The following is a 14,352-nucleotide window of genomic DNA, read 5'->3' on the forward strand; positions in this document are numbered from 1 at the left end:
ACGGTCACAGCGATAATATTAAAGCAGGAAAATGTGTGGTAGGGAACTAAATGATAAGTGAAACTGGTTTATAACATTTCACAACACCTTTCTGTTTTAACATAGCCGTTGGCAACACTTGCGTGACCCACACTGTATAGCTCAAGCTATAGGCTCAATGGGGAAGTAGTTTTAGTTTCATAACTCTGTTCTAGCAGTTGACCACAGTGCTGTTTACAAGCTATCTCCATGATAACTTCTGTTTGTGAATCTGCTTCTGTCAAACTCTTACAACAGAGTGTTTAGCTAACCAGAGGAAAGATAAAGTACTGCCTCAGAGAAAAGCATGGAGTGGAGACATTGTGCCAGCTTAACCTGTCTCACTGTCTGCGTGTGCTTGTGAAGGAGATCCAGCTGAGTGGAATTTCCAGTTGCTCCACGGCCATTGTATTATTGGAACCATCAGGAAGAAGCCACTTACAGGAAAACAAAAGATACACCTGACAAAAGCCGGAACAGAAACTGCTGTGTTTTCGTGAAAGAGCTTTGTCATGAAGTCTGCTCATCACAGTTAACGGGAAAAATGTATAATGGAAGGTCTCTGCTGTAAAATCCAGCAAGTCATACAAAACACAATCACTTTACAATTTACTATAGATGCATCTAATTATAACAAGGAATCTCTGTCTGTATGTCTGTCTGTCTGTTATTCACATATCTTAAGAATGGTTCATTCTATCTACTTCACACTTGACAGGTTGGTTGCTGGGGATCCATGGAAGTGCGGTTTGGATGTAGTATTAATAGATTTTTAAGAAACTAACAGCCGACACTCTTCGCTGTGTAACTACAAGTCAAAGTTGAGCTGGCCTCAACTGGCTAGCTGGCTATGCTGAGCCGTTTTGTAACTTTGTCGCTCATAGTGTGAACATAACATTAGTCCAAGTGATATGTGCCCAATTAGAGGCAATATGTTCACTTTTTCACGAAACAAAAGTATCATGCCTTTATGAAAAAACATTGTTGTCACATCCCACCTGGACTGTCATCTGTCTGTTTGCATTTCAGGAATAACCTTTATGAAGCTCCTTGATTAACCTGAAGCTACCAGTACAGACCAGAAATTAGATAATTATCATTATTATGGGTTTGGGTGTGTGAAGATATCACAAGCAAATCACTGACATGTGTAAAAACATTCCCTTTACCCAGAAAGAGCACAATATGCAGTCAGTTTTTCCTCATTTTATTACAAAATAAACAAACTGCCCATATTAACTAGACAGAGCAGTGTAAATACACACCAAGGGACAGTGACAGTTTACTGCAGATTGAAGATGAGATGAGATAAATAGAGAAAAATGTTTCACATGAAGCAGCGAACCTAAAAAAAAAAAAAGATTTGAAAAAAATAGACCAAGCTGCATTTTGTGTTATCTTACATTTCAAAGTGGGCAAACATTTTTTTTAACAAATAGCAGGGATGTGATTAGTTTGTCGTTGTAGGATTTCAGGTATCTTTATGACAGTTTTACAGTTAGTAAACCCTTGCTACAATGAAAGGATATAAACACATCACAGCACTGATAAAGTTTGAGAAACTATGAAACAAACTGATCTGAATGTTCGATTTAAGCCATTAAAATAAGGGTTAATGTGATAAAGAGGTAGAATTTCTTTTGGATGTTGAACATGTTGATAGAAGGCTTGGCTGTCACAGTGAGAGTGTCACCGCCAGACGCATGCGGAAAGAAGCAAAGTAATCAAGTCAATGAATTAGAAATAGATTTTTTTTTTTTTAAATCAGTGTTCAGATAAGCAGAATCACTCTCTCATCAGAGGCGAGTAAGATTTATATGGTGTGCATATTTGTCTAGATAATGGATAAATATAGAACAAATCAGAACGTACTACAGAACTTCAGTTCCAATACAGCTTTTTTTGGTTCTAAGCCGCAGTGAGACTCCAGACAATTTCAAGATTGGTGTTCAGCCTCAAAACTTCATACCGACCACCGACCTCCCCGAGATCTGGATGTCATCAAAAGGAAATAGAGCCAGAATCTGAAAGACAAGGATACAAAAGGTCATATTTTACTGATGACTGTGGTAATTGTCCTTTGCTATCCTCTCAAGCTGTTAAAAAAATGCAATGTATCTGACACCCAGTGTTTACATAAATATTGCTTTGCCTCACAAAATTTGACATCTTGAAAAGTGGAAACTTACAGGACAAGGTTGCTGCTATACTATATTATTATTGTTGGCAACCCAGTGTGTCTTTCACACTTTCTGACTTCTCCACCCTTTCTGCGAAACTGAGTCCCAAACCCACTTCTTTTCTGCTGAATCCATAAAATCTTTAAAAATGTGACATTTTCTAAAATGGCTTTGTAATTTCCTGGAACCAATGGGCACTATAGTTCATAACCAATTTTACACATTTGAAATAAGTAGGGCTGCAACCAACGATTTTTTTCACTGTTGAATAATCTTTTAATTATTTTCTTGATCAATCGATTAGTTTTTGGTCTATGAAATGTTTTTTTCTAAAAAGAAGTCAATCAGTGTTTCTCCAAGCCCAAAATGTCATCCTCAATAAATCCCCAGTAAATTGATTATCAAAATAGTTGGCAATTAATTAACAACTAAACAATGAATGAATGAATTGTTTATCAATTAATTGTTGAAGCTCTAGATGTATGCATGGAGGCAGAAATAGTGTATGTATCGTGTTCATTATAACGAAGCAACCAGTCATCCAATGCAAAACTGTGGCTCATCAATGTGTTTTTTATAGTGCAATGGAGGAATAAGCTATAAATTATGTATGGTGTTCCATGCTAAATGTCAGTCACAATAACTTACATCATCATTGCCGTCAGCCAGATCCAGCGCCGTTTCATCCTCCATGTTTCGCAGCATTGTGTCAGCTCCAGACTGGCAGAGAAGGTTGGCTATGGCAGCATCCTGTCTCCCAACCGCCAGGTGGAGGGGGGTGCAGCCATTAAACATGGCAGCATCCGCGTTGGCTCCCCTGTTGAGGAGCAGCTTCACTGATGTGATGTCATGTAGCTCCACGGCGAGATGAAGAGCTGTTTTACCGCTGGTTCCTTCCTGCGAGGGGTGTAGAATGAAAATAATGAGACATTCCAGAGCTTCACAAATGGAACAATATTATCAAGTAGTAAGTAATGGTACGTTTCATTCCAATAATTTTGTTTGTTCAGTATTTTATTTTTGCACATATTTCTTTTAAGTACGAGGAATAAGAATAACAAGAAGAAGATGAAGACGACAAAGAATAAGAAGAAACCGGATGTGAGGCAGAGTGATATGTTTGGCCGGTGATTCAAACTGTGAGGAATGTCTGTGGTAGTTTCTGGACTGACTGCCGTGTTCCCTTCCATCAATAGAAAGTTAAGAGTGGCTGACCAGCCCAGCCTAATCATATCTCAAATCTAATTATGTCTCCATGAATCCTGCAGGAAGCCCTGAGCTCAGCTCATATCACTATCAGCATTGCACAGGTGCAACAGATTTATAGACATGGACACAACTTAAGGCCAGACGCAGGAAACACAGTCTGAATGGGATTAGTTTGCTTATAAATGCTGAAAGTTTACTGGATCAAATGAAGAATACTGAAACTAAACTTTATTCTATGCAGACAAACTGTATTTTCATTTTAACCAAACTTATGTTAATAAGTTTAGTATAGTTAATAGTTAATTCACGGTAGATCTATGGTGTGAATCTCAAATCTTCTTAAATCTAAATGTTTGAAATCAGAGTCAACCTATAGCTTATTTAAAAAGGTAATTTTACACTAAATTACAAAAAGATGAAAGGCTTCTTCTTTCCAAGAGACTTGTGTGCCTAACATTTCATTATTGGGTGCACGTAATTCAGAATTCAGAATTATGTTCGCCCAATAATAATACATGTTAATTTATTAATTTCTTTTTAAAAAATCATGTAAACATTTGATGAATAATTGTCTTTTATATTTCAGTGACAAAATATTTTCATACATTTTCTGAATCGTCCTGTTCAAAATCAGGCACAACAACATTTCAAATGAAAATGCATGTCCACATTTATGTCCACACAACCAAAAATAATTGCACCCTGGAGCCCTGGTTTCTATTATGTGAGATGAAGGATTCAGTATGGGTCACCCTTCCATTAACGCCTTGTTATTAAAACTATAATAATCCTCATGAAGCAGTAAGGACTAACCTGGATATTCAGGTCTGCTCCCTTATTCGTCAGGATCCCTATAATCTGATGTTGTCTGTTCAGTGCAGCCAAGTGAAGACAGGCAAGACCTGGAAGCACACATTTTGTTGTAAATTTGGAACGAGCTGCTTATTTTGACCAAAAGTGACCCAAAAATGCGTTTAAAAAAAGTTGTTTTTGCAAATGACAAAGTCAAACAGAGACCATGAGGACACAGATGAACAACAAAAGATGTGGCAGACATCTTTTTTACCCTTCTGAACAAAGCTTGCTTTAAAAGCTGACGAATAATAACAAAGGGGATGCAGAGACATAAGAATATTTGTTAATAATAATAAATAGTTGGCTGATGAGGCACTGCAGCAATTAGTCTTTTATCCTCACCTCTCCAGTTTTGGGTCTCGAGGACCGGTGCCAACTTGCTTGGAGAAATTTCCCTGGTCATCTCGGTTGCGCACTCGGTCTGCCCATGCTGGCAGGCCACGTGGAGCGCTGTGTTCCCGTCCTGGTCCTGCAGCTCCAGGCTCACTCCCTTCTCCACCAGGCCCTTCACCACATCTGTCAGGTTCAGGTAGGTGGCCAGGTGCAAAGGGCTCTGAGGATCAGCAAAGAAAAAGGATGTTTCTAGTTACCATTTATTCATCATAACCAAATGCCTGCAATACTTTTTAAAGATTAATTAATTAATGGATTAATTTAAAAAAATGATTTGATAGTCATTTATCAGGCAAAGGTTGACATTTACAGGATCTAGATTTTCAATGTAATATTTTCTTTGGCTTTATAACATTGTTAAATTAAATATATATAGATTTTAGACTGTAGAGTGGACAAAACAAAAAATTTATTATATAACGTATTACTTATTAAAATATTTTTCGGTAGTTGTTGACAGTTTTTTAAAACATTTGTACCCACAAATAGATAAAATGAAAACCTTGAAAATTCAATATTCTATAATAAAAAATATAAGATGGCTGTAAGGCTGCGACTAAGGATTATTTTCAATATTAATTAATCTGCCAGTAATCTTCGCAATGAAAAATGTACAATATCTAAGAATTTAAGTTTAAACTAAAGTATTAAACAGACTGTAAAGAAAGCTAGCTGTCTAGCCCATCTGGTCTTATGTTACCACTTCGTCTCTCAAGAGGCGATAATCCGATTGCAAGCTCAGGCAGAGCCACTTAATAAGACTGCACAGCCAATTAAGATACGCAGCTAATGACACCTACATGTAGCAGCAGTTAGCAACTACTCTGGTTATATGCTTGGAGCATGAATTTGGCAGGTGGCTACAGTAAGTCTTACATATTGAACCTTTAATTGAGTAACTGTATTAAATTAGAAAGATTGTATCATTTAAAAGTTTGATTGAAATGCTAATCACAATTTCCCATCGCAAACTGGTGTTTTAAAATGGCTCAATTTGTCCAACTATCAGCCCAAAACAGATCATAGCTTCATTTACCATCATCATTTTTGCTTGAAAAATGACAGAAATGAATAACAGATTATCAAAATGGTTGGATATTGACTTTCTTTCAATCACTTAATCAACAAATAATTGCAGCTCTGGTCTGTTGCTGCCCTAATTAAGTAAATTTTTTTGTTTGCTGCCGTTGTCCTTCAAACCTGCTGTGTCTACTTCTGTCAATGTTTGCATGCATTTCCCAGAAGAAAACAGGAACTTTACATGTTGCATTCAAAGACCAGCAGAACTATTCCAGCTGAGAGAGTGAGAGTTGCACCTTCAATCCAAAACAAGCTTTGAAGTTGCACTGGGTTTTCAACTTTAGGAGCTACTGTGGGTGTAGATTTGATACCTCAGAATTTGAAATCATCATCGATCAGTGTGTGCAACAAATCAGCAACATTTATTTTTTAATCACTGCACATATCTGAGGGTGGATTATCTTTTAAAAACCTAAAATGGTAAGATTTCCAAATGTGAGGTCGTAGAATGACTGATGAGGGACCCAAAAATGACTAACTGAGTCACTGCTTGAAGTGCTGAATCTTTACTTCAGATGTTTCCTTTTGACAGTTCTGTCAGTCTTTTTTCTGTCTTCTGTCTCAGGTCTGACATATTAAAAGGACTGGAACAATTCCTCCGCCCACATCAACACAAGGATGGACTCCACAGCTCCCTGTGGTTCTATTTCTAACAGGAGGTAGAGGAGGGGAGTTTCCATTCAAAGTCCCTTATGAGCTAACCCTGGAACCACCCACAGTGACGTCCCTGTGAGAGGACAGACTGCAAATAAAGAGGAACAACAGTTCTCTGGAAGTACATAAATAATGCCACTGTTTCCACGATCGAGAAACTGATGAAGAGGAAGTCACTCAGGATCAAAAAATTCCAGCAGAAGCTGCAGAGTGCTTGTGTAGTGGAAAGAGTCAAGTTGCACTTACCTGGTATAAATTATTTTGGATGTCCAGGACTTCTTTTGGGAATAGCTGTATCAACTGTTGAGCGATTAATTCTTCTTCATGGATGATCGCTAAGTGCAGGATTCTGCAGGAGTGGCAAAGGAAAATAAAGATCTTTATCCATCATGCTTGCAAAAACTTGCAGGCTCACTCTATCTTGACTTCTTCTAACAACTTTCAACATTGAGCAATCGACACCCAAAAAAAGACTGCATTTCAACAAGTGGCGAAAATGTTGCCTCATAATTTTCCTCGGTATTCGTCTCAAGAGGCTACTTTGAAATGTAACACTTGATGGGCGGAATGACAAGAGTTAGTGGTTGGGGGGTATTGAGCAATACAAACCTCTGGAGAAAAAGATACTATAGCTCGCTGTTACAGTAAAGAGGGACATGTTAAAACCACCTGACAGTCAACGCTTAGCTTAAACGCTTAAGGCAAATGACAAAACAAAACCAAAACACACTAACCTCAAAACCTGAGTGGGAAGTTGTAGCAAACAAATGTGTGCAAAAAGCAGGAAATGGAGTGAGGCATTAGTGCTTAATTTAGAATAACCTAGAACAACACAAAGAGGGCTCATCTGTGAGAGGATTTCAGCAGATTTGTATCGTCACTCCGCTTCAAGCTGCGTCAAATTTTTTATACATCGAAACCGATTTCTAGAGGATGACATTTCATTGACGCATATAGGCCCAGTGTGTTGTGTAATGTGTGTCACTGCAGTACCTTCGCGCTCTCTTAAAGTTCAGCAACATGCTTTCTTTCTACAGTTCAGACTAAATGTCATTGAACCATTCAGTGACAGACAGAGTGGGATCAAACGTTCCCACAAAATCTCACAGCACACATTTCACTCAGCTGCGAGCAGGTCAATGACAAGCCTCATGTTCAGTATTCTCCACTTTAGTTTGAGATGAACATCAAAAACTTGATTTTAGTCATTCATTGTGATATATTTTGAATTGACATTTAAGCCATTGAATGCAACTATTGGATGATATACTGTATTACCCATGCTTTTAACTGGTTGATCAATAAAAATCTTTTCATATTATCTTGCACTATATTTTCTGTTTTTTGTTGCAGACAGAAGGATTTCTTTGTTTTTTGTTTAAGAAATTAATATTAATTTAGTAACGAGACCTGGGATACGTCGATAGTCAGTAATGCAATCAATAAAATCTTTTTTTTTTAAGTTTCGCTTCCTAATATAAAAAAACCTGCAAATATCGCTGAGCGTGTAACTTTTTAGCTTGATTTATTTTTTAGACAAAGCCAACTACTTTTAATGAATCAATATGTGTTTCCATTGGGCCACAGGAGATCATAATAGGAGTTGGAATCAAACGGTAAGTATGACACAGTCATTATGTTGACAAACAGGGCTGCAACTACTAATCTTTTTACGCAGGAAATTTTCGATTAATCTAATCTAAAAGGTAAAATCAGGATTTATACAGCTGTTTTTTTTTTGTTTTGGAGAGCAGCCAGCCCATTAACGGATGCCATGATGACACAAGGTAAGGCTGGTGGGGGGGGGGGGGGGGGGGGGGGGGGATTTAAACTTAACATTAGTCAATTCATTTTTTATTAGTTGATGGACAAAGAATGTATAGTTTATGTAATTTTTCATGCAAGAAAAGCCAAACATTAGATGGTTCAAATGTCAGGATTTGCTGCTTTTCCTTGTTCCACGTCCACGTTAGTTTTGATTCTAGTTCTAAAAGTGGTTGCAGCCCTAATTGTTCATACTAGTTTACTTGATAATGAGTGAAGAGCCACTTCTACGCACAAGACGTGATACATGTTTGTTTTGTTATTGAGGTTATGGTCCACTACTTCCGAATGAATGTGGAGGAACATGCTTTAATTGAAGTTAAAAGAATATCTTTAAGTTTGAGATTTATTTTGGGACAAAAATAATAAGTGTTTAATGTTATTTTTGGCTCTGGGAGAATGTGATGAGCATTTTTCAGTATTTTCATTTGTTTTACAGACTAAACAGTTATTCAATTCAGCAAAATAAATGATAAATAAAACTGCACCAGTGTGCTACCAAGGACATAAAATATTCTCATAAACAAAAAATAACTCAAATAAACAAACAAATAAACAAATAAACTATACCCACATTATAATAATGTGTCTCAATGGAAAATGTAGCAATGTGTAGCTGAATCACTTTTTAGTCCCTCCAAAAAATGTCAACCTTGTGCGCAAACATTTTAGTGTGAAAGGGACTTCCTGGTTTGAGTAAGATTTCAATGAATAAGATCAAAAAAAAAATCCCACGGGGGAAAAAAAAATATGTTTGCATGATTCTCTCTCAGAGTGAGCAGCAGCAGCAGCAGTATGATGTGTTTCAGGTGTTCCTTTCCATCGCAGGTATCTATAGTTGGGTCGTGATAATGAAAGCATGTGGCCCTAACAATCAGCAAGCGGAAATGAAAAGAGGTCAGAGACACAACAACACCTCTTCAACACTGTGTGAATACATCAATCTGTGGATAACACTAGTGGCTGCAGCTGTCATTAGTAGGCCTGATTTCAAGTCAAAACAGACTGATGACAGAGTGACACAAGATGAGTCTACATGTGCTGATAAGGCAGTGTGTGTGGAGGCTGGTGTGTGGATTGTGTGCAAAAAAGCAGCACTTTCATCGAGTCAAACTGAGAAATGAAACTGCAGGTTTACTGACATTTCTCAGGATAAGAAAAAGAGGGAAGACAGCAGCTTTGTGGGATCCACCAATAAAAACATGCAGCACACACTGTCCCATCCTGATCAACAAGTTTCTTGGATCAAAAGCAGTCTGCAGCGCTGCCTCACAGCATGTGCTTTGTCTTTGCTGTGTGGGGAAGTCCAGACCTATCTGTTTCACTTCTGTTTTCTGACTGAGAGACGCCGTCCACATTCATGACAAGGACAAAGTTCATTAAAAAAGTCTGAAGTATCACACCGCCATGAAATCCCCTTGAAAAACCAGCATCAAGCGAAGAACTGTGCCTCAAACTCATTATGATTTACAGACTTCATAAACTGCAACTTCCATATGTTTTAACAAAAAAAGGTTTAATTAGCTGCATGCAGCACCGGTAGAGCTGAATCACCGACTAGTGCAGCAACAGGAATAAGACAGAAACTATTCTGAGAATTGTGTCTTCTTTTAAGGCCATTTTTCAAGCAAAACTGCAAAGTATTCTCTGGTTCTAGCTCTCAAATGTGACGATTTTGCTACCTTTCTCTGTTTTATAGCATTGTAAACTAATTTTGGGGGGATTTTGACAGCTTATCTACACAAAATAAAGAGATTTGAAGGTGTCCCCATTGGAGAACTTGTGATTATTTTTGGAGCAAGCTGCTATTTGCTGCTTTTCCTGCTTTTAAATTACCGCAGACTGAGTATCTTTGGATTTCGGACAAGCAAAAAATGCTAAATATTTTAAGGCTCTAGCTCTGAAATGTGAGGATTTGAGGCTTTTCTGTTCTCTGTTTTACATCACTGTAAATTGAAAAACTTTGGGTTTTGGATATCTGAAGATGTCCCCTTGAACTGTGGGAACTATTTTCTGACACTTCATAGACACATTATTATAATCAATGATCAATGTATTATTTGTTGCAGCCCTACCCATCAACGCTACAGATCATCTGTGTGCCCACAAACATAGGCAATTAAGTACAACATTATTGTGCGCAACGAGAAATGGGATGGGGAATTTGGAAGTAAAGCTAATAAACGCTAATTAGACAGATTATAATTGTGTTTCCCCTAAACTTGACCAATTCTCAGACACTGCAGACTATCTCAGGCGAGACCTGGCAAACATTAATGGTGAAAAACGTTGGTCAAAGACACAGTTAAAATGCACGGCACTATGTTAAAACTGAAACCACCGTGTATGCAACAGTCAGCACCGGGCCTTTAAGCAGAGAAACTGAGAAAATAGACTAAAAACCTACGTGTCTCCATCTTCAGTAATAGTTGTAAGCAAGTTCTCCTCCTGTTCAGAGAGTTCAGAGATATGTGCTTGCTCCTCCTTGGCGCTGGACAGCGTGCAATCCCCCACTATTTCTGTCAGACTCTCCACCGTGATGGACGCTGAGCCGTACGCCGAGTCCAGGCGCTCCTCCCCGGTGGCGAACTTGTCCCTCGGCCCGCTGAAGTCGGCGCTCGGCTCCCGGGGCTCCTCTGACTTGAGTATGGAGCGGTACGAGTCGATGCCCGAGTCTGTGCGGCAGTCCTCTAGCAAGTCATCTTTCCTACAGTCGTCGCTCGCCATGGTGGTGGTGGTGTTGGTGGTGGCTTCACTGGGTTTCCCCCCTCCCGCCTTCCCGAGGACTTTACAGGCTAGTTGCGCGCTGCCGCCGCTCGGTGCTCGGTGAGGATGTGACCGAACTCCGGGGATAGCCGACTGACACCTGAGGAAACCACCGCTCCTTTGTGAAACCAGAGGAATGAGCCGCCGCGTTTCATGCCACTCACCGACAATAAACTACCCCACAGCGACGGGCCTTCACTTTCTATCGATTAGATGTGTTTTGAGAAGTTTTCAAATTAAGTACGGTCATCACAGACTTCGTGAAAAGGGTTTAAAAAACGAGCAAATTGAGGCGAAAATTGGTCGTCTACATATCCGGTAACAGCATGAGCTCCAGGCGGCGAGCATATGAGCAGAGAGAAGCAATAAGGGGAAGCGCTGACATGTGAAAGGCGAAGCTGTTTTTGTCACGCGGGGATTCCCCAGTGCGCGTGAGCGAACACACATACATTACACACACACACACACACACACAAAACACACACTTCAACTGGAAGCGTCAACGTTCAGTAGTCACAAGTAGCGGAAGCGGATATGACATTTTCAAAATAAAACCGCACGAGAATTGCAGTGTAGCTGGATTCAACTTGATATGAGTTTAAAAAGGACCACACAACTGTTTTTTTTTTTTTTGTTTGTTTTTTTATGTTTTAGTAAAACGTACGTATGTTTTAAAGCAATTTTTTTTTTAATTTCACAATTCAAAAAATGTGAAATTAAACTTTCATTTTTGGGTGAACGTATCCTTTAAATCCCTGCTAATTGATGTGGAAATGAGTGCAAACCAAACGCTGCCAAAAATATATTTCAAATTGTTTATTTAGAATAGAAGTAAATTCCCTGAATTTCCTTATTTTGGAACTATACATTTGCAGTGTTAGGGTTAGGGTTTTCATTGCCTGAAACTAAGAATTATTGCATTTTTATTACCTTGGAATTAGTCTTTAATATCTACAGAGGGAGCTTTTAATGGCTTTTGAAGATTTTAACAGCTATCATAGGGGAGGGTGAGTTGAACTGTATTCAGTTGGTTGCAATCTGCAACCTCACCACTAGATATCACTAAATCATACACACTGCACCTTTAAATTATTGTTATATCTATAGTCAGTCTATACTTAAACTGCATTACCAAGTGACAATAATGTAACATTGACGTTAATTTCTTAACTCATGGTCAAAATGGTTCACAAAAAAACTATGTATGATTAAAGAGCTCACACACAGAACACAGGGTATGACCCTGTAAGCCTTCTGGGGTAAATCCAAGTATTCATAAATAAATTTCAAGTCACCTAAGTGTTTCAAGTCACTGAACACTGACTATTAAACTTGACATGACATTTAGTATCTATTTCCTCTCTCTCTCTATATATATATATGTATATATGTATGTATATATGTATATATATATATATATATATATATATATATATATATATATATATATACTAAATGCTCTGCCCACAAGTTTTATTTTCTCAAGTCATATCCGGAAGTCCAAACCTGTACAGTAGTAGACTTGTCACTGGTTGCAGCATGAAACTACAAACACTTTATCCTTCAAGGGATTCAGGCGTTTTTTCTGAGAAGCTGCAGAACTGGAATTTGCTTTACATAAATCTTACAACACATCCTCAAATCTTATGCAAATAATTTGACAGTGACGCTGAAAAATTGTAAGTGTGATGTGTGCTATTTGTTCGTGACTAAAACTCCTGCAATGTTAATCTGCATGTTGACATACAGTCTTGTGTAGTTCACCATATGCATAGTTGTTTTGAATACCTGTGTGGGAGCTCCAGTATCTTTCCACTGATGCATTCAAACAATATCTAAACCAACTTCAAACAATGAGGAACTAAATATTTGTTCAGTATTTTCTGTCTTGGGTCATTGCCTGTACAAAGACTAAGATAATACATGTAAGCATAGTTTCAAGTTGCATTTGTTGACCTCCCAAAAGTTCAGGAATAACCCAGCAATCATTTCTTGTTTCCTTTACCATCATGAAAACGCTTGCTGTGGTTTGGCCATCAGAGGGCTCACTTCCACAGCCACTGATGTCTGCTCAGAGAGGGCCAGATTCATCATAAATATAGTCTAGAAAATAATAGTGACTGTCAAAGAGAAACATTTACTGCTGCCAAGAGTCGCCATCTGTTTTCATGTCATCCTCTGTTATGTTTACTTATTCCAGCAGCAGTCCAGTCCAGTGTCCATACTGTGTGCTACGATAAACAAGGGCTTGTGTGCTAGAATTACAGGAAAAGGTTTCCTGTGTAAGTGAAGAGAAACAGAAACAAAAGGAATATAGTATCATGTCCGTAATTAATCTTATTTATTCTTGTATTTTGCATTTTAAAATGTTAGTGGCGCCCCCAGAAATCTTCAACAGGGGTTGCCAGATGAGGCCACTGAAAATCTCGGGGTAGCAACAACCCAATCAACAGAATAAATGTTTGCATAACCACAGAGATGGTTACACTTTATATTCATTCATGTTTCTTTAGGTTCAGTTTTATGTTGTGACAAAGCTGGGTTATGCTCTGGTTAAGGCAGAAAAAACACTTGGTTAGCCTCAAGAAAACATCATGTTTTGGCTTAAAATATATATGTGTTGGTCACCACAAACCGGGCTGGAGATGTCCCTACTTTTCCTCAGAACTATCCCTTTTTTGTCGCCGTAAACACGGGTGGAAATTGTCACGAGGTCTTCTTAAAATATCCAGTGTTATTAGGTTTACAAATGTTGAAAGACAGTCTTGAACTGTGGTCGCTGGCTTGGTAGACTTCTCAGCTTTCTGTAACTCCACCATCATCATCTCCAACTCTGAATGTCAGGTCATAAACATCTGTGAATGTGATATGACACATATTGTAAAAATGAAAATCTAGTTTGTATGTGTATGTGGTGTTACAATCTTAATACAAAAGAGGAACGACTTAAACAATTCTGTCTATGGAAAATGTCTAAGCTCTGTCAGCACCGAATATAGCTAGACGAAACAGAATTTATGTGTATAAACAGCTAAAAAGAGAACATAGTGGTAAGCAAATACAGTTTATGAATGAAACATGCATGAATTCCACTGTTAGTATAATTTATTTTGAGGATTTCTTATTTTAATGGAAAGAGATTGTTAGTATGGGGTCATGTTACCAACAGTTGAGCTTCAATCACCTACAGATATCACAAAAAGAAAAACAAAGCCCTTTGTGAACCACTCACACTTTGAATCGCAAGTATTTGGACCACACTTTTGGGCTTCTGAGGATATACAGCTTGAATTCATGTCCACCAAACAGTGACTTTAAAGTAATGCCAGACAGCATCAAATCCCAATTATTTCTTTAGTTTCACCGACACTTC

The 14,352-nt window shown here is 38.3% G+C and overlaps 1 protein-coding gene across 1 annotated transcript; it reads right to left on the reverse strand.

The window, feature by feature from the left end:
- Positions 1–1,209: 1,209 nt before the first annotated feature.
- On the reverse strand, positions 1,210–11,424 carry nfkbie (nuclear factor of kappa light polypeptide gene enhancer in B-cells inhibitor, epsilon). Its single transcript, XM_030406243.1, has 6 exons — positions 10,621–11,424; positions 6,636–6,738; positions 4,605–4,815; positions 4,221–4,309; positions 2,847–3,095; positions 1,210–2,042 (listed from the first exon to the last, which is right to left on the reverse strand). The coding sequence occupies exons 1-6, from the start codon at positions 10,938–10,940 to the stop codon at positions 1,974–1,976; spliced, it is 1,041 nt and encodes a 346-aa protein (XP_030262103.1). The 5' UTR covers positions 10,941–11,424; the 3' UTR covers positions 1,210–1,973.
- Between the last annotated feature and the right edge of the window lie 2,928 nt (positions 11,425–14,352).

This window comes from Sparus aurata, chromosome 22 (assembly GCF_900880675.1).
Source record: "Sparus aurata chromosome 22, fSpaAur1.1, whole genome shotgun sequence".
Lineage (NCBI taxonomy): Eukaryota > Metazoa > Chordata > Actinopteri > Spariformes > Sparidae > Sparus > Sparus aurata.

Bases quoted from the DNA above. Each gene is read 5' to 3' on its own strand.
- nfkbie (XM_030406243.1), bottom strand. From the start codon at position 10,940: ATGGCGAGCGACGACTGTAGGAAAGATGACTTGCTAGAGGACTGCCGC. The intron at 4,816-6,635 runs GTAAGTGCAACT...GCTGATCCTCAG, and splicing joins TCCAAAATAATTTATACCAG to AGCCCTTTGCACCTGGCCAC. The intron at 3,096-4,220 runs GTTAGTCCTTAC...CACCCCTCGCAG, and splicing joins GAGCAGACCTGAATATCCAG to GAAGGAACCAGCGGTAAAAC.